The 18821-nt window shown below is 54.9% G+C and overlaps 1 protein-coding gene across 5 annotated transcripts in view; it reads right to left on the bottom strand.

Moving 5' to 3' along the window:
- The window catches only part of SAMD11 (sterile alpha motif domain containing 11), a 180310-nt gene that overhangs the window by 9074 nt on the left and 152415 nt on the right, over window positions 1-18821 (bottom strand). For 3 of the 5 annotated variants that reach the window (XM_039509263.1, XM_039509265.1, XM_039509267.1), the window contains exons 9-13: window positions 13360-13560; window positions 12558-12673; window positions 11907-11985; window positions 10508-11208; window positions 726-850 (exon numbers count right to left, since the gene is read on the bottom strand). In XM_039509263.1, coding sequence (XP_039365197.1) covers window positions 726-850; window positions 10508-11208; window positions 11907-11985; window positions 12558-12673; window positions 13360-13560 — 1222 coding nt within the window. The remainder of the gene's footprint in view (window positions 1-725; window positions 851-10507; window positions 11209-11906; window positions 11986-12557; window positions 12674-13359; window positions 13561-18821) is intronic. The other 2 variants (XM_039509264.1, XM_039509266.1) reach the window with 2 other exon arrangements.

Genomic DNA, 18821 nt, shown 5'->3' with positions numbered 1-18821 from the left:
CTCACCGGAGCAGAGATTGTTGAATGCTGCCAAGCGTTAAGATGAGACGGTCTGTGACCGGCACTCTCTGGAGGCGAAAGGCTGGCCCAGCTGTGCCACGGACCGCCCTGGTGCAAGGTACCAGTGGCTTTTACCTGGGCACCTGGCTGACAGTGCTCAAGGGTGGCGAGGCCCCAGAGAGAACCCATCAGGCCAACCAGGTGCTGCCTTTTGGTGAAGATGCCGCAGGCTTCCAGCTCCTGGCGCTCCCTGAGAAAAGGCCCTTCTGAACGGCACTCAAACCCGGTACACGGTCCCTCATGATAACACACCCAAAGCCTGGCTCCCCAGGACAGCCCGGCACAAAGCCAGCATTGGGTTTGGGTTGGTTGTGGGACACCACAGACTTCCACACACCTCTCTCCCAAGGCGGGGAGTCGCTAGCTGTAATCCACCCAGCAGCAGCAGAAACCCTCTACCTCCCCCCTCCCACACTGCTAGCCACATGCACACCCCTCCATGCCCTGGGGGCATCTCCTGGCAGCCAGGCGGTTAAGCCCCAATCCGGTAGGAAAACAGGAAAGCCAGACGGTTGACAGGCCCTGCAGGGCTCTCTTAAATATTCCGCCACATTTGCTCTGATTGATTGCAGGGCTTGGGGGTGGGGGAAGAGTTGGAGCGAGTTCTCTCCCTCCTCCTTCCCCTCCCAACCCCACCAAACGTTTCCCAAGCTGCTGTGAATTTACCTGAGTGTACTCGGCACAGCCAGACAAACTGCCCACAAAGTTACAGACGTCCTCCACTGTCCATTTGCTGATGTCTTCCAGCGCCGGGCTCTCCTCCCCATCCAAGAACAGACCTCCCATGGCGCCTGGATTGTTTGGGGCGGGGGGGGGGGGACGGGGAGGAGAAGGAAACATAAATCATTAAAATCCCACACGGACAGCAACAGGCCTGCGATCGGAATAGTTCTCTCTAGCCGCACATCCATTTTTAATGGCCTGTCAATTAAAACGCTGGGCAGGGTCAATTCATAGGCTTCTGTCTCCTGGAGGTCCCTCGCTTGGAAAAGGTGTTGGGGGGGGCGGCAGGAGAGAGGGGAAAAATCCCCTCTAATGTGTTTCATGTGTGTAATGTTCTTCAGCTGCAGCAAAGGGAGGGGGGAGAGAAGCCCCCGAAGGCGTGTTTCTCCACACACTGCAAAATGGAAAAACTCCGGCTGCCCTGGGAGTTTCCCTCCCCCCAGCCCTTCTCCCGACTACGTGCTCCAAATGATAACAGGCCCCGACACCTCGCCCCTGCGGCCTGCTGCTTGGCTGGAGCTGGAGCTGGAGCTGGTGTGGAGGAGAGAATTTTCACTCCTTCCTTACGAACAAACCTTTGTTTTAAATCCCCCCACAGCCCAAAACGTTGGGCTGCCTAACACCCATTGCCGTGGTTTAAATGCATATGGCCCCGTCTCTCTGCTGGGGCAGGGTCTAGCCGGGTGGGGAGGTGACCCCCAAGAACCTCCCTGGAGCTCTGAGGAGAGCATGGTGCGGTTCACGCAGACAGGTCAATCCTCTGAAACGCAAGAGCGGTTCAAGGCCCAGCCCTGTCAGCAGAGCCGAACGGCGACAGAGAGCGCGCTCCAACCCCAGAAGGGGAGAGCCGAGCTGTCCCTGCTTCCAGACAGCATGGGACAAACGTGGAAGGAGAGAGCTGGATTAGAGCCTAGAGAGGAACAGGGCAGAGGTCTGGAGAATGAAAAACGATGGACAGATACCAGCCAGGCAACTCCAGCTTCTCCTGTATCACAACAGAGGAGCCAGGGGACCACCCATGTATTTACCACTGAACACAGAAAATACTCGTTTGGAAAATGCCTTATTCAGCTGTGGAACTCGCCGCCTATGTGACCACTGAGGCCAAGAGTTCAGGAGGATGCTTAAAAGGACTGGATATTTACAGGAATCAGAACATCCACAGTCACACTGGCGAGGACAAAACTCTCATATCAAGTCTCATGCTTCAGGGCATGAGCCAACCAGTAACTGGAAGTGACATGTTATAATGATCTGTTGTGGAGGTTTCAGAGCGTCATCTGGTGCTGGGCATCGTCCCCAGCCACATCTGTCCACTTGAAAAGGGGGCAGGAATTGTCTGTCTCCCTCCTAACCCCTTTGAAGAGGTGTGGAGTGGGGGGATGAGACGGTTCATCCTCCACACCCGTGAGTGGGGTTGAGTATCCCCTGTCCCATCCTCCAGCCACATGGAGGACTGGAATCCCCAGCGCTTTGCTCCTTATAGGCCGTTTTATTATTGTTATTTGTATGATTGTAGCACCTAGGGGCCCCAGTCATGATCCAGGACTCCATTGTACTAGGAGCTGTACAAATACAGAGCAAAAAGACAGTCCCTGCCCCAGACAGCTTACAGCCCAGATCCTCAGCTTCTCCTCCCTGACCCTTGAGTGGAGATCAGAACCTAAACCCCGGCTCCTATCCTCAGCCCCGTCCCCCACTGCAATCTCCCTTTCACAGCAAGGGCAAGAATTGCAAGCCCTGCCCTCCGGAGCGGGGTCCTCCGCCTGTTACCCTCTGCAGCGGGTCCAGTGGCACCATGACATGCTGTCCTGAGGCCTTCAAAGCTCAGTGGGCCCCCCCAGCGATGTGAAAAAGCCAGAGATAGAATCTGGCCTCTCTGCCACATGCTCCGGACTGAGCCACTTTACCCGTTGTCCTCCCAGTCGGCAAGAGCTTGGGCTTCACTGAACTTTCATCCCCCTTATAAAGGCTTCCGTGGAAACTACCAGCTTTGCCAAGCTGCAGGGAGACTCGGGGGGAGGCCCCAAGGGGTTTGGGACATTGCTGGAGGAGCAGCATGTTCCCTTCCCTCCCAACTATAAGACAGATGGACAGACAGACGAGCTCCCTTTGGTTACATTATCATTTTCACTTGTGGTTTGTGCCCTGCTCTGGAACCCAAACTCCCAGCTGTTTACATTGAAGCTCGCGAGACACTGGGACAGCTGATTGTTTCCCTCCTTTTTTGGAAAAGCGGCTGCAGCTCGGTAAATAGAGGAAGTGAAACTGAACTCAATTATTCTAGGCACAGCCGACACATGGGCCAGACGCCTCCATCTGCCGCCGGAGCAAGTGTCTCCGAGGGGATCTGACTGTAACAGCCAACGGCTTTAAAATTAGGTACTTCCTTGTTCCAAAGGCAAGCCAAGGACTTGGGAATGAAGCCTCCAGTCAGCCAGCCCGCCCGGCCCAGCCTCAGGCACTGCCCGAGACTCCACAGAGGCTGGGCGGTACCTGCCTGGCACAGGCTGTCTCCAGATCCCTACCAGAGATTATGCAGATAGAGTCATGTTCAACTCTGTTTGCAAGTGGAAGGGCTGATGTCAGGGGACAGGGCTAGCGAGTCTTGGTGTAACCCTTGAGGAAATCCCTTCCCCAGGCGCCTGCCAGTGACCCTACAATTCCTGGGGTAGAAGTGGGGAGATGCGCTGAGCCCATCGGCTCTATTTGCAGCCTTGCTAATGTCACTAACAGAGCTGAGCCAAAGGTCAGTCCCGCCAGGCAGCCTTCTCCCCATCCGTTTTTGTATCCCTCCAGGCCCACAGCCATGCACGCAGTCAGCCTGCCTAGGGCAACAAGTAATATTGTCCACCTATCCGCACACAGAGAAAGCTAGTATCGCCAAAGCCCTGATCTCCAAGGGTCTGCCTCCCCTCCCCATCTATACCAGGAAAACACTCCGGCTGACGGGTGGAAGCGTTCTTGAAAAACAGGGGAAATACCAGCACACTGGGCTCCAGCCTACTAGCAGTTTCTATAGCACAGAAGTTAAGAGACAGATGCTGAAATCTTGGCCCCACTGAAGCCAGTATCAAAACTCCCGCTGATTTCAACGGGGCCCTAACTTCCCCCAGAGAACCTGCTCTGCGGAGGTGGCAAACACCGGGAGCTTCATGGATTTCATCTAGAGATTTGGGTGCTCAGCACCTTGGAAACAGAGGACCCGGAAGCAACCTATTCAATCATCCCCCACTCTGCACGTTGACCAGGAGTCACTGGGCTCGATACATGCAAGCTCCCTCGGCTGGTAACGGTACATCGCTGGATACTGCTGGACGGTGGGGACACAGCAGCATCTGTCCCCAGCCAGGCTCCTCTTCTCTCACTGAGTGACGAATAAAGATCCACGGGACTGGTAACGGATTACTGAGCATTTCACCAGATGGGGCCCCTGCTCGGAGAGGGGCGAAAACTATCATCCCAGGCCAGGGTCTTGTGGACAGATGCCCACATAAAAACACCCCCCTGCCAACTGGTATTAAATAATCCCCCCACACACACATACTTTCTGGCAGCTGTGGTAGAAAGGCCAAGGGTCCTGGAGACTGAACTACCCACCCCTTCCAGAAAGGGGAGTCTCCACGGGGCACGGCTGAGGCACAAGGGCTGACAGGGCAGTGGAGGGGGGACTGCAGTGGAGGTGCCCATGCTGTACCTATTCTGGAGACAATACAGGCCCTCAGTCCCCAGCACTGCACCCTGAGAGGAGGGAAATAAACACGGATATGGGTGTCACTGGGCATGAGCTGTGCATTATCACTAGGATAAGTGTAAGCCCAGACAGCAGGCCTGTCGGCTAGCTAGAGCAGGATCTCTCCTCTCCTCACTGCCAACAGGGCCTCAGTCCCGACAGCCAGGCCCTGTTTTCTGCACAGACGTCTCATCAGGCCAAGAGCATCAGCAGCAAAGCTCCCTCCTCCCCCGGCCCCAAGCTCAGAACAGGCCCAGAAGCCAACACACAGATGGGTTTAATCAGTCTTGTTATCGCTCTCCCATTCCCCCACCCCCCCACGTGCACACACCATTGCGGGTTCGGGTCATGGAGCAGCACTGGAAGGCTCACGTTAATTGCTCTCCAGACTGTGGATCAATAAAAGGATTTTAGCCTCCCGCACACTCCATCCTTCACCTTTTCCAGCGGAAGGGGGGGAAGACGAGAACACAACTCCGCTGAAACCTTGAAGAGATGAGGTCATCCGGCAGCCGCCAGATTCCCAGGAGGCGGCTCAGGGAATCGACCAAACTCTGGCTGCCTCGTCAATATTTTTGTCATCGGGGACAGAAACCAGTTCTCTGCCTCCAAAGCACGAGAGGAGCCCTCCCTGTTCTGGAAACCTGGCTGGGCTGTCTGAGACTCCAGCCATCTCCTTTCCCTTCTCCACCGTCCTCTGGGGTCTGTCATGCTACAAGCCTCTTTAGATTGTCAGCTCCTTGGGCCAGGGTCTGTTTCTCCTCACCATGGTGTCCAGCACACCATCAGGCCTCTGTGAGCGACAAGAGCAGCCCATGGACAGGACAGAGTTAAGAGAACGTCGGGTTTTCTGTCCTCAGGCACAAACTCCTCCTGGGGCCAAGGCTGGCCATTGGTTGGGCAATCTGTGGTCACGTTACTTGGACTCAGGTTAATCAAAGCGCCCCAAAACACCGGTAGCATAAGGATGTGAGAGAGCGCACAGTCCAGGACACTGCACAGGGGCTCTGGAGACATGAGTTCTATTCCCCACGCCCCTGCTGACCTGCAGTGTGGCCTGGGGCCTCAGTTTGCCCTCCCACCCGTGATCTGTCTCGCCTATGTGGATAGACTCTTCCCATGGGCTTGTCTATATGGCCATTTACTGAGCGGCAATCTACAGCGCAGCACCTGCCACACACACAGTCACCACGTGGACCCTGCTACCGTGCACTAAACGTTCCTACGGCTGTTTCTGCACTACAGAAATTTGAGTACAAGGTCCATGCGGCCAGGTAGAGAGTGGCATACCAGAGGGTTGTAGATTTACTCCCCAGCCTGTCATGCGCTAACTCTCCAGAGAGACATGGCCTATGTGCCTGACCAGTGCCAAGCACAATTGGGTCCTGATCTCAGCTACGGCCACTGATGCAATAACAACAGGGCCGCCCAGAGGGGGGGGAAGTGGGGCAATTTGCCCCAGGCCCCGCAGAGGCCCCCATGAGAGTTTTTCGGGACCCCTGGAGCAGGGTCCTTCACTTGCTCCGGGGGCCCTGGAAAATTCTCATGGGGCCCGGGCCCCCGAAAGCTTCTTCTGCTCCGGGTCTTCGCCAGCAATTTGGCAGCAGGGGGTCCTTTCACCCCGGGACCCACCGCCGAAGTGCTGGGTCTTCGGCGGCAATTCGGCCCCCCCACCACCAAAGACCCCAGGCCCCCTGAATCCTCTGGGCGGCCCTGACTAACAATCACAACTTTCATAATAATACATGGGGTGCTAGCTTAAAGCAAGAGAGCCCTCATGCAATAACACAGCGATGGTCCCCGAAACGAGGGGTCAGTTTAAACAAGGCCCTGATCATAAGTAATAATAATACAGGACACATTCTAGTTTCTGATAGTTTGATGGAGGTGGACTCCCGCCGGCAATCCACACCCTGCTCTGTAGGGTCGCACATGGGGTGGTCAGAGCACAGAACCGTGTGTTTCCCCCTTTAAATGACTGTGAGGGGGAGGCTCCCACAAGGAAGCCTCCTCTGTTGCAAGCAGCAGGAATATCTATCATACTGGCCACCTGCTTGTCCCAGAGAAATTGCTTCCTTCTTCTGGCTGGACGGTGGTTCCGAATGGCCCACGTGTGAAGGGCAGCAGCACTCATCCTGCCCAGTTCATTGATTTATAAGGGAGAAGGCCTGGCCCCCCCTACTCTCACAGGACACAGCATCTAATAAGTTCCTGCTAACTGCTCAGCTAAGGCATCAGACCATGCATCTCTCTTTGGTTCTGGGTTGAGCTAGCAGGGCTGGTATGCTGGCTCAGGCTGGGAATCTGAGTTCAAGTCCCACCTCGCACTGGGACGTCCTTTACTCACAGGTCTTCAGGTTGCATCAGTGAGTCGGTGGTGTCCCCGGGTGGTGCACACCTCCCTCCACATGCAGCAGGATGCAGAGCCCATTTTAAAAGCCATGCACGGGACAGAGAGAGCGTGCTTTCCCGCAGGCTGGCAGTCACCTCAGTGATGGCTCTATCACACGTGCGTGACCCTGCTGTCCTTCCTTAAACCTTGCTGCTGGGGGGGGCAGATCGGTTGGATTCCAAACAACCAGCCCCTCTCCTTTGGAAAGGCATCGGAAGGTCACGGGGGCAAGAGTTCACCAAACCCATCTCCCTCTCTGCCGGGACAGGGGTCAGCTGAGCACCTGACAATAACCACAGAGGAGCTGCTGTTTCTTGCTGAGGACAAAGCTGATGTTCCTGACGGAGGACATATGGGGGAGGGGGAGGAAGAGTCATCCACTCCGCTGCCTCTTGGTGGGATGATGACCTGAGTATCAATACGCCCCCCCATCCCTACATGCACACGCTTCCGCCTTGTCCTGACACGCTCCTTCTATCTGCAGGGAGCTGGGGTAAATCAACAGCCCCTGCTCCGTTGAGTTCCCTCGCTGAAGCTTAAAGTTAACACATCAGAGATTTCTCTGAGATGTACAGGGGGTTGCCATGGGAACACAGTCAGGTGACAACACACGACTTTCCAGGGCAAGAGGCTGGCCAAGGAAGTGGAATCACTGTTTGGGGACCTCCTGAATCTCTGTCCCAGAGGTATGGATCCACATGCCGGAGGTAATGCTGCCTGGCATCCGGAGATGCCCCAGGCACAATGGGATGGAGGGAGCTCCAGCCTTAATTCTGCATTTCCCGCTCATCAAACTATGGAACTACAGGGAATGTAGAGATGGCGAAGACCTAGCAGATACTCCAGGCTGTCCCCCACCAGCTGCCAGAGAGGACTGCTTCCTGAGCAGTACATCTAGCTGTAACTCTAGCAATGGGCTTTGCAGTGCCCTGGGAGATTGTCTCACGGGTCTATTTTTCAGCTGCTCACCCTAAAAAGCTTTCCCTTGCTCATCTCTGTCCTGTTACATTTGGGCATGTCTCCTACAAGTATCCCAGACCACAGGCGCCGACTCCGTGGGTGTTCTGCACCCACTGGCAGCTCCTCGCCCCGCCCTCTCACCCCAGCTCACCTCTGCCTCCACCTCCTCCCCTGAGCGCGCTGCGTCCCGCTTCGCCCCTCTCCTTCCCAGCTGTTTCGCGCGGGAATGAGTGGGAACGCGGCGCGCTCAGGGGAGGAGCTGGGGCAGAGGCAGGGCAGGGATTTGGGGAAGGAGTCCAATAGGGGCAAGAAGGGGGCAGAGTTGGGGCAGGGACTTTGGGGAAGGGGTTGGAATGGGGGCAGGAGGGGCGCGGCAGGGGTGGAGTCGGGGAGGGGGGAGCTCGAGCATCCACCGGTGCCGGGAAAAGTTGGCGCCTATGCCCCAGACAATCCTTGCACCTCCTTCAAATACTGAGAGGTGGCTACTGGATCCAGGGGCGGCTCTAGAAATTCCGCCGCCCCAAGCAGGGTGGCGCGCTGCGCCGCTCGCGCCACCCTTCCCCAGTCCCGCGGCCGGGGCAGAAGTGCCTGCGGATGGTCCCGTGGTCCCGCGGCTCTGGTGGAGCATCCACAGGCATGCCTGCGGGAGCTCCGTCCGAGCCGCGGGACCAGCGCAGCCGCCGCAGTCATGCCTGCGGGAGCTCAAGCGGAGCCGCGGGAAGAGGGGACCCTCCGCAGTCATGCCTGCGGCAGGTCCGCTCCTCCCGGGGCTCCGGTGGACCTCCCGCAGGCATGACTGCGGAAGGTCCGCCGGAGCCAAATGCCACCCTGCCAGGACAATGCCGCCCCACGCGCCTGCTTGGCGCGCTGGGGTCTGGAGCCGGCCCTGACTGGATCCCACCTCTCTACAAGCCTGGTTATCTTTTAGCCCAGTTATATATATTTAATTCTTCCAGCCTTTTCCCTCACAGGTCAATCCCTCCAAGCCCTTAATCATCTTTGCTGCTCTTCCCTGAAGCCCTCTCCAATTTATCAATGTCTGTCTTGAACCGAGGCTCCCACATAAGGTCCAGTCAACTCCATGCAGACTATCCCCTTTGCTCTGTGAGGACGTCATGCTTATCCATGCAGCTCAACACAGCATGGCATTTTTCCTACCACTGTATCATTAGCTTTGCCAATACCCAGTCAAACGCTCAGCCCACAGCTTCCAGCCAGGCACACTTACATACCCAAGGGGGCAAGAATTCACCTTCAGTCACATTTATGTTCTCACACTTTGAATCTCAGCTATATTGGAATTGGAAAAGGTTCAGAAAAGGGCAACAAAAATGATTAGGGGTATGGAACAGCTTCCGTATGAGGAGAGATTAATAAGACTGGGACTTTTCAGCTTGGAAAAGCTAAGGGGAGATATGATTGAGGTCTATAAAATCATGACTGGTGTGGAGAAAGTAGAAAAGGAAGTGTTATTTACTCCTTCTCATAACACAAGAACTAGGGGTCACCCAATGAAAATAATAGGCAGCAGGTTTAAAACAAACAAAAGGAAGTATTTCTTCATACAATGCACAGTCAACCTGTGGAACTCTTTGCCAAAGGATGTTGTGAAGGCCAAGACCATAACAGGGTTAAAAAAAGAACTAGATAAATTCATGGAGGACAGGTCCATCAATGGCTATTAACCAGGATGGGCAGGGATGGTGTCCCTAGCCTCTGTTTGCCAGGAGCTGGGAGTGGGCGACAGGAGATGGATCACCTGATGATTACCTGTTCTGTTCATTCCCTCTGGGGCATCTGGCATTGGCCACTGTCAGAAGACAGGATACTGGGCTAGATGGACCTTTGGTCTGACCCAGTATGGCCGTTCTCACATTCTTCCTGCACCATCCAAGATCCATGTCTACTTGGGTCTAGTATTTGCCCTTTTCCCTTCACATGTGTTTGTGGCTCACCCCAGCCTGGTACCATCTCTGGATTAATTAGTAATCTCTTTATGACCATTAAATGATTAGGGGGCTGGAGCACATGACTTATGAGGAGAGGCTGAGGGAACTGGGATTGTTTAGTCTGCAGAAGAGAAGAATGAGGGGGGATTTGATAGCTGCTTTCAACTACCTGAAAGGGGGTTCCAAAGAGGATGGATCTAGACTGTTCTCAGTGGTAGAAGATGACAGAACAAGGAGTAATGGTCTCAAGTTGCAGAGGGGGAGGTTTAGGTTGGATATTAGGAAAAACTTTTTCACTAGTAGGGTGGTGAAGAACTGGAATGGGTTACCTAGGGAGGTGGTGGAATCTCCTTCCTTAGAGATTTTTAAGGTCAGGCTTGACAAAGCCCTGGCTGGGATGATTTAGTTGGGTTTGGTCCTGCTTTGAGCAGGGGGTTGGACTAGATGACCTCCTGAGGTCCCTTCCAACCCTGAGATTCTATGATTCTATGATTCTGAGTTATTTTGTTTCAAGCTGGATCCTTGACATTCATTTTTTTGTTTTGTTTTAACTCTAGATGCTCAAATCCCACAGAGACAGATGCACCATGAATAGACTATCAGCCCCATTCTTAACATCCTGTAAAATCGATACTCGGCCAAGGCCCCCTGCTATGCCAGTTCCCCCCATAGCTATGAGGCTCTCACCTACCTGCGTGGAAATAGGGGCTCATTGTATAAGGGAATCCGAAGGGCAGCGGCTGAGGTGGTGGGATGGAGGCCGGAGGGAGGTATTTCACCTCAGTTTTATTGATGCCTGGGCCAAGCAGGTGGCTGGGCGACTCAGTGCTTGAGGAGCTGCAGGGGGCATTCTGGCTGGAAGCCACTTCGCTCAGCTCCTTGGCCCCCTCATAGACCTTGCTTGTCTCTTTGCACTCTTTGAGTTCACTGGCTGAGCTGCTGCTCTCAGCTTTCAGGCTCTCCGGCTTCTCGTCGCTCACTTCCGCATCGCTCTCCGAGTCTTTCATCTCCTCATCGTTGCAGTCGGGCACACCATCCCGTGCCCGGGGCTCGGCCAGCTCCTTGGCCTCGTGCAGACCCGGAGGCTCGGCCCGGTGGTGCACTGATTTCCGGCTCCCCCGCCGGCCCTGCTCCTTGGGTGGGGTGGTGCTGGGGACCCCATGGTTGAGCGACAGCAGCGGCGTGTTGTTGTGCCGGAGCACCAGCATGGCGTTCCTCCGTGAGAGTTCGTCCCTCAGAGGGTGCCCCTCGGGGATGTCGTGCATGTTCCGCAAAGCCGGGTGGTCCTGGGGTAAGCCGGGGTGCAGGCTCAGCGGGTCGCTGGCCAGTAGCCTCTGTCGATGGAGATTCTCCAGCTCCTTCTGGCGGATGATCTCGGCCGACATCTCAAGCCTAAAGAGGGAGAGGAAAACGAGTAGGGTTTGAAGGTCAACTCCTCATGCACTAGCAGCTGCAGCTTTGGCGCTCAATGGCCCAAGGCCGAGTTTGGTGTGCGGGTGGTTTTCACGCCCTTCTATTGTTTCAATTTCCCTCTGACATTGCACTATTTCTGCTGCACAATCCAAGGCAAGGAGTCCGGATTCCATCCACCACTGCCGCCCCCTGTGCGAACCAGGCTCCTTGGCAAGTTCCTAGCAGCAGGGCTGGCTGGTTGAGAGGTGCAGGTAACGGGATACAGAGCCTTTCACCCCTACGTCATGGGTTCAAACCCAGCCGGCAGCACCAAACGCTCTCACCTTCTCACCCCTTAGAAGCCCAAGTGTAATGAGTCTGGCGGTCTCAGGTTACATCCAAAGGGTGCCAATCAGAAAAATCACCTGCATAATGGTAGTCTCAGCAGAGAGGCCAAGCACTGGATGGGTGTGAGGGCTGAACTAGGTTCTCTGGGTGGGGAAAGCTCGCACTACAGCTGCCTATGCGGTACCTGTCCTGGAGAGGGAGGGCTTCCTTCCCCCGGCTGCCCATATAGCACCAAGGTCACACCCTATTCTGGCTGGGGCCAGGAAGACAGGCCAAAAGGGGATGGAAATCTAGCCCGAAGGACAGGCAGGCTGACATGCAGGGAGCCCCTCTGGGGCAGTGCTCCATACCTGGCAAGGTTCTGTTTCCGCAGCATCTCCTGCTGCCGTGCAAACATCTCTGCTTGTGCCGGCTGCAGAAACCCGTAACCTGTGGGCAGGGGACAGCATGACAGACACAGGGTTATACAGGGCAGCACTCACTCGCTGTGTGGCCAGCTGTGCATGGAGGGGCCACAGAACTGCTCCCTCTCCAATCTGGGGGAACTGCCCTGGCTGTAATCCCGGTGAGCAACACAGATGTGATTTCCTGCGGCTCACAAGGTGATTTCCTGCGGCTCACTATGCCAAAAGGTTTCCCGTAACGCTCCCACAGGGTGACTTTGTAGCCGACTCCATTCCTGCCATTCCGCCTCATTCAGGCTGCACAATGCAATAGGCACACGCGGCTGCCTGGTGCAAGGAACCTGTCCCATCCCCCTGTGAGGCAGGCCTTGCTCTCTGCTAGCACTGCTGTGGGGCTAGACACACCAAAGGGACCAGGGAGATGGCATGGCCTGCTCCCCTCTATACGGGCCAGTGGAGCTGAGTGGCCACAGGAGAGGGCAGTGCATCCACTGGGGTGGGACAGCTCTGGGATGCTCCAAGTCAGGGCTGTGGCAACGAGTGACAACCCAGCCCTCTCCTCCCATATACCACGTGGACCATCACCCATGTACTCACCTGGCGTCTGGCACAAAGCTGAAGGCACCCCCAGGAAGGGAGGTCTCAAGTGAGGCCCTAGCGCGATGTGGGGGGCATTCTGGGGTGACAGCAGGGGCGGTGGGTGGGACATGTCCCTAAAGAAAATGGAAGAGATTTAGAGATTTAGCACTGCCCGGTGCTGATCGCAGCAATCCGAGTGTGAGCTTCGCTCAGCAAGGAGATCAATGTCTCGGCGGGCGCGCCAGCATGCTGTACTGTGTTCTCTGACATATACACACACCCACACCCCGCTACAAGTACAGCTGGGGCACACCTGTGCAAATACACCTGCATGTTAAAGGTCAGCCTCTTTCTAAGACTGATACAGGCTGGTCTGCCAGCAAACTGCCACCATTAGAACCTGAATCCTCATGCTCAGCAGCCTGCAACTCCATAATGCACCGGCTGTCTCATGCACAGTGTGTTCTCTCTCTCACACACACTCACAACAATTGCACCCCCTTCCCTTGCTTGTACGTGCCTGAGCTGGGCTATAAGGTCTTTGGGACGGAAGCTGTGTCTGACTGGTTTGTAAAAGCCCTGAGGACATTACATTTCAGAATGGGCTGTAGCCCAAAGTCTCTGCTCAGTTCTTACCTAAGCAAAACCTGTCCCTGGAGCCAATGGGAGCTGTGCCTGAGTTAAGGGCAGAGAGAGAGATCAGAGATCGATCCCCCTAGGGATAGATGCAGCCGAGCAGCAGGCCCACACTTGCTGCGTGAGCGACCGAGAGGGAATGCTCTCCAGGATGCTATACAGAGAGCTCAAAGATTGTGCTTGCCTTGAGACAAAGGAGTTCGCCGTTAGACTTCCACTGGCTGGACCCGGGTGCTCACACCAGCACGCGGGCGTGCACATGCTGCACCTTGACAGACAGTTGGGTCTGCCATTCCCTCTCCTGCCCTGCTCCTCCAAAAGCTTCTGATATTCCCATTGACCATGGGTTTCCCAGCCAGCTGTTCCAGCCCCATTGAGGCTCCTGCTTTGTGACGACCACAGAGTGAAGAAAACACAACATTCGATGAATTAAAACAAAGCAGAGCGGAGGAGGGACAGGCCAGGCGCTGCCCATTCCTTTCCCACTGAGCAGCCACCAGCACCATCCGCCCCAGTCTCACAGGGGCCGTGAGCCCTCTGCCCCCACGGAGCTGCGTGTGATTGATGCTCATGGGGCCAGTACCCACACAGAGCCAAGCGCAGACACTCAGGGTCTCACAGGGCCTGATGGGAACGAACGTTTGGTGGGGGAGGTCACAGCAGCTCATAGTATCCGGGTGTCAGAGGTGGGGAGGAGGTGACACAGTGGCTCCCAGCACTGGCTCCATTGTTACCCACGCACCCGCTGCTCTCTCACTCGTTCCCAGAACTGACCCATGGCGCGAATGGAGACGCTGGAGGACTATCCGCTATGGCAGGTTTGGGGTTGAATTTTGTTCTTTTTTTGCAAAACTTGATAAAGAAAAAAAGCGAAGGGGATAAAAGAGGAGCCGACAATACAAATCTGTGCACAGGGGAATGAAACCGATCTCACCTGCTTCCCAGCTTCCCGCTCGCAGAGATTTGGCTCTGCTGGGACGTACGCTGGGAGCTGGCTGGGCAAGGGGTGCACAGGACAGCACCAGACAGCACTTGTCTTTCACCTCAGCAAACCTCGGTTAAAACTTGACTAGGTTACAAGTCAAAAGATATTTGATCGTTTTGGGGGTGGGGGTCTCAGTGAGGACCCTAATGGTTATCCAACCACTGCCCTGCTTGGTACGACTGGCAGCCTCTTCTCTGCAGACAAGGGGCTGCTGCAGGTCGGAGGCGAGGTGCACTGGCAGAGATCTGATGGGGCCTGCTGGAGGTGAGTGTTGAACTGGAGTGGCAGAGCTGGAGAGAGGGCTGGCATAGCAGGGGGTGCTGCTGGTGAGCGGAGAGGTGCCTGGGCAGAGCCAGGGTGGGTCGCCTGCCTGAACACGATGCAGGACGACAATACAGCAGACTGGCGTTAGCCCTGACTCTAGCTAATAGTAACCGTAGTGGAAGGTTGGGGGAGGGAGAGACAACCAGAGAGCAGGCCAGGTAAAGCCCTCAGGAAGCAAACAGGAGCCAAGGTCTCTTCCATTAGTCAAATCTGCTTGGGAAGCCTGCAAGCAAATCTCTGGTTTCCGGCTGCGCGTCTCTTAATTCCCTTTGATGGCCACTTAGAACATTATTACCTTCACCGGGGCATCTAGAGGCAAAGCCAAGCCCTGCTGGTTCCCTGCCCCCACACTGCCGGGGATGAGCTATCACTCTGCTTCGTACAGCTACAGCTGAGGTCCATTTTTTGTGCTTCGCCCGATTTCCAAAACTGTTCCAACAGCAGGAGAAGGGGGCGGGGTGTCTCCTTCTCCTCTCCCTAGATCTCCCTGAACCGGCTCTATCCCTCCATCAGCCAGCACCATTGCTGAGACCCACACGCGGACCCAAAACAGTGGATGGATTGAAATATTTCCCTAAATCAGACTTCCCTCTCCCTGCCTCCACCCATTTCCATCTGTCTTTGCCTCCCCGCCTGTCTCGTCCTTTTCTCCCCTCACTCTTTTTGTCTGTCTGTCTCTCTCTTGCCCTTTCGCTCCCTCCTCCTTTTCTGTCTGTCTCTCCTTCCCCCCCAGCTCTCCTCTAAACTAATTGCACAGCTCGCTGTGTCTGGAGGAGAGCCACAGATCGATCCGTCGCTGTTGAAATGTTAATGCTAATCGTATAACCGCTCCGCCAGCGCCTCGCGCTTCAGTGGCAGCTCCAATTAATCTCAGGTAACGCAGCGCGTGACCTTCGGCTCAGCGCCGGGGCAGCAGCCAAGCGATGCTTATGTAATTACACCATGAAGTGTGTAATCACCTGCCCTAATCCCTGAGGCCTCACAATTAGCTGAGGCCTCGGTCGCTGGGCTGCCAAGTGCTTTGCCACCCTGGACAGCCTGCAGATGAATAACGGACAATTAAAGCGGCATGACGGGGGCTAGGAGGTGTCGGTTCGATCGTAATTAGCCGTAATCATGGGGAGACGAGCCTGGCAGACGTGCTGTTCGTTTTATAAGAAGCAATTTAGGAAATCAAGTAGCTTTTAACTATTGCGCAGCCTCCCTGCCTTTTATAAACACAGGAGAGGGGAGTCTGACTAGGAGACGCCACCGCGCATAAGCCCCAGGTGCAGGCTGCACAAAGAGTCAGAAACAAAAGGAGTGGCGGCGGCGCCTGACTTTAGCTGGCAAGAGACACTCTGCGATAGGGATGAAGATGCTCTCTGTGGGGATCAATTAAAGGCCCTTCACTTCCGCAGCAGCACGATGTCACCTCACAGGGCCGAGCCTCGATCTCGGAGGCCTTTGCCTGCCCTCCGCTGTTTTCTGTTCGTTCCCATTCTATATTGTGCACTCGGTTCCAGAAGCCATGTAATAGGCCCCACTTCCCTTCCTTTACAGGCACGCTGGTCACCTGGCCACTGTTAGGTATGGAGATAAGAAATAATCCCGCGGAAGGAGGGAGGAGCTGGCCCTGCGGTCCCTGGGGGTGCTGCCAGGCCACAGGAGTTACAGGGAAATGTTAAAGGAGAGGCTGTCGCGGGCTCTGTGGGGTAAGCTTTGGGGGCTCCTTGCAGCTAGAGGAGGGAGGGTCCTGTCTACACTACAAACGCGACAGTGTCAGGGAACAAGCCCAAGGATTTTAAAAACAGGGCCGGGCCCCGTCTACGCCACAAAACTGTGCTTTAGTCATGTCAGGTGAGGTGGCCAGATAGCAGCAGCATTTGCAATGTAAACAGAACCTTGCAGAGTTTGGCAGTGGGCCGAAAGCCACACCCGCGTAGGGGAAGGAGGAGCAGGGCGAGGTCAGAGAGAAAAGGACTGTGACCCAATCGGTGCTCCCATTATTAGTACCGCTATGCAACCAGCTGGGCTACTCTGAAACCAGAGCTGGGACAGACCTGGCCTGACTCATCACTGCCCTCCTCCTTTGCCACAACTCTACGCATCAGCCGGCATCCATGCCTGAGCCAACAGCGAACTGGAATCAAGTAGCTACGTGCCCACAGCTCACCAAGCACCTTAGTCTGCAAAACCGGGCTAAGGGGCAGGGTAGTACGGTGCACGTACTCCCATCGCCTTCACAATATCTAATGCTGCAAAACAAGCAGCTGGAGCAATCGGGAGGCTAGTGTCCACCCTGGTGCAGTTCCACAGATCACACGCGCGATGCATATGATCGGGGGGCAGAGCCCCCATAGCGAGATCACAGTTTAGCATCTCCTTAACAAACTAGAAATACTGGGAAGGACGTCACACATCTACTGGGAGATGGTGCCCAAGAAACATCCCTGCCATTTCTTAACGGGGCTGTGCCCATTTCTTAACGGGGCGCTCGACACAAAGCAAGTCAGGAAACGGGACACCTTTCGGCAATGAATGCTGTGGTCTTGAGGAGCATCATTCTGAACAGACTCTGAATCCTCCCTGACCCCAACCCAATCCTCTCTGTACTCACAAACTGCAGCGTGGCACCGCAACCCGCCATGTGCCCTGGGCCCCAATCCTGACCCGGAAGGGCCACTTGCAAGGGGGAGAGATGACGAGCTAAGAATGGCAGGGAGCGTGCTAATTAACACCAATTGTACTGGCAGATGTGGGGATATGGAGACCTCCTAGAGGGAGATCCACCAGCTACTTCTACCCAGGCCAGATAGTAGTGAATTATACTGAACCAGTGACCCGGGGGTGAAAGAGTCCATAGTCAAGCCAATAACCAAGGCATACAGAGCTCCCATTGAAACACATTGGAAATAAAAACCTTGGGCTCAGTCCTGAGATCCCTGCTCAGTTACACCTCAGCCTTTACTCGGGTAAAACTCCCACTGGAGTAAGGACTGAGAAATCACTGAGTAACAGCTCTGCCCCCTGAGAACCTGAGCCCAGCCCTTGCCAATTACGTTTGTTAAGCCCCCTCCTTGTTGCGCAGAGAGCACTTCTGCACACATTGTTTCAGCATCTTTCTCTTCTTTTTTTAAAAAAAATACATATATGCCAGCTGGAGGCTTGTGTGTAGGGTATTAGGGGATTTGCACTGCATGCTGCTAAATTTGATATGTCCTTTAACAGGAGACAAATGGTTCACAAGGCTTAAAAAGTATTGACTTTTCTTTAACAATAAGCGCTAATGGCCTTCAAATAATCAATATTTAAAGTCATTATGGGGTTACACATTATACTGTTAAAACCAGGCATTCCATATTAACCCCATCTCGTCCTCCCAAATCCAGAGCCGCCGGCTTGCAGGAGCGGAGAGACGGGGGAACTGAGAGGGTCGGTAAACACAGATTGAAAGCGGCAAGGCATGGAAATAAATTTAGAGAGGGTAGGAGGGAGGGGGGGGGGGAAATGCACGAGAGCTCCACTTTATTCTGCTTTGCTTCTGATAGGAAGAGACACTTGAAACCTGAGGTAATGGGCAATTGGCACACAGCTCTTGGCTGGTTTGCAGCAGGCAGTTTTAATACCCGTCCACAGACTCCTGCTGCACCAGGGAGGGAAACTAAATAAACCAAAAGGGTTTTTTGAAGAACACGTTTGGGGTCTCTAGGTACAAGGAGACATGCACCAGCTAGACGACATGTACCACATGATGGGATGATAGAAATAGCTTTAGACAAGGAGGGGCTGGGAAAATTCTAACTGGTTTTAAAATCAGTTCAGTCAAACCAGTCCAGGCCGCCTGGATCCTGGTTTGGGCTATAGCCCCAGACAGCTTGAAAACTGGTTTGAATTTGGGGGGAAATCTCAGATGTAGACCAGGCCAGAAAGTGACGAATGCTGAGTTCACCGGGGGAGAGTCTTGGGAGGGATTGCAATTGGGCAAAGAAGAGCGCTAGTGTGAGCTAGATGAGCAAAGGAAGCCCTTCAAGATCAAGAGAAGGAAGCGGGGACTGCAGGAGCTGAGGCGTGCCAGGCCTGGCCCAGAGTTAAAGGCAGCAGTAGCAGCAGCATTGGGAAAGAGGCACATCCTGAAATCCTCACTAAGTTTGTAAGGCAAAACGTCCATTGCCTTTGAGGACAGTTTTGCCTGAGGAAGGACTTCAGAGTTTGGCCACAGCTCCCTGCAAACCAAAGGCCAGCCGGCCCGCCACTGGGATTCAAGGAGCTACTGATGAGTGCGCTGATTTTCAGCCTCCCCCCTTCGAACTGCCAGGGAGCCAAACACATGATGATTTCCCAGCACCTGGAGTTTT

The sequence above is a fragment of the Mauremys reevesii genome, linkage group 21 (assembly GCF_016161935.1).
Source record: "Mauremys reevesii isolate NIE-2019 linkage group 21, ASM1616193v1, whole genome shotgun sequence".
In the NCBI taxonomy this organism is placed as follows: domain Eukaryota; kingdom Metazoa; phylum Chordata; order Testudines; family Geoemydidae; genus Mauremys; species Mauremys reevesii.
This window is presented reverse-complemented; position numbering and strand designations above follow the sequence as displayed.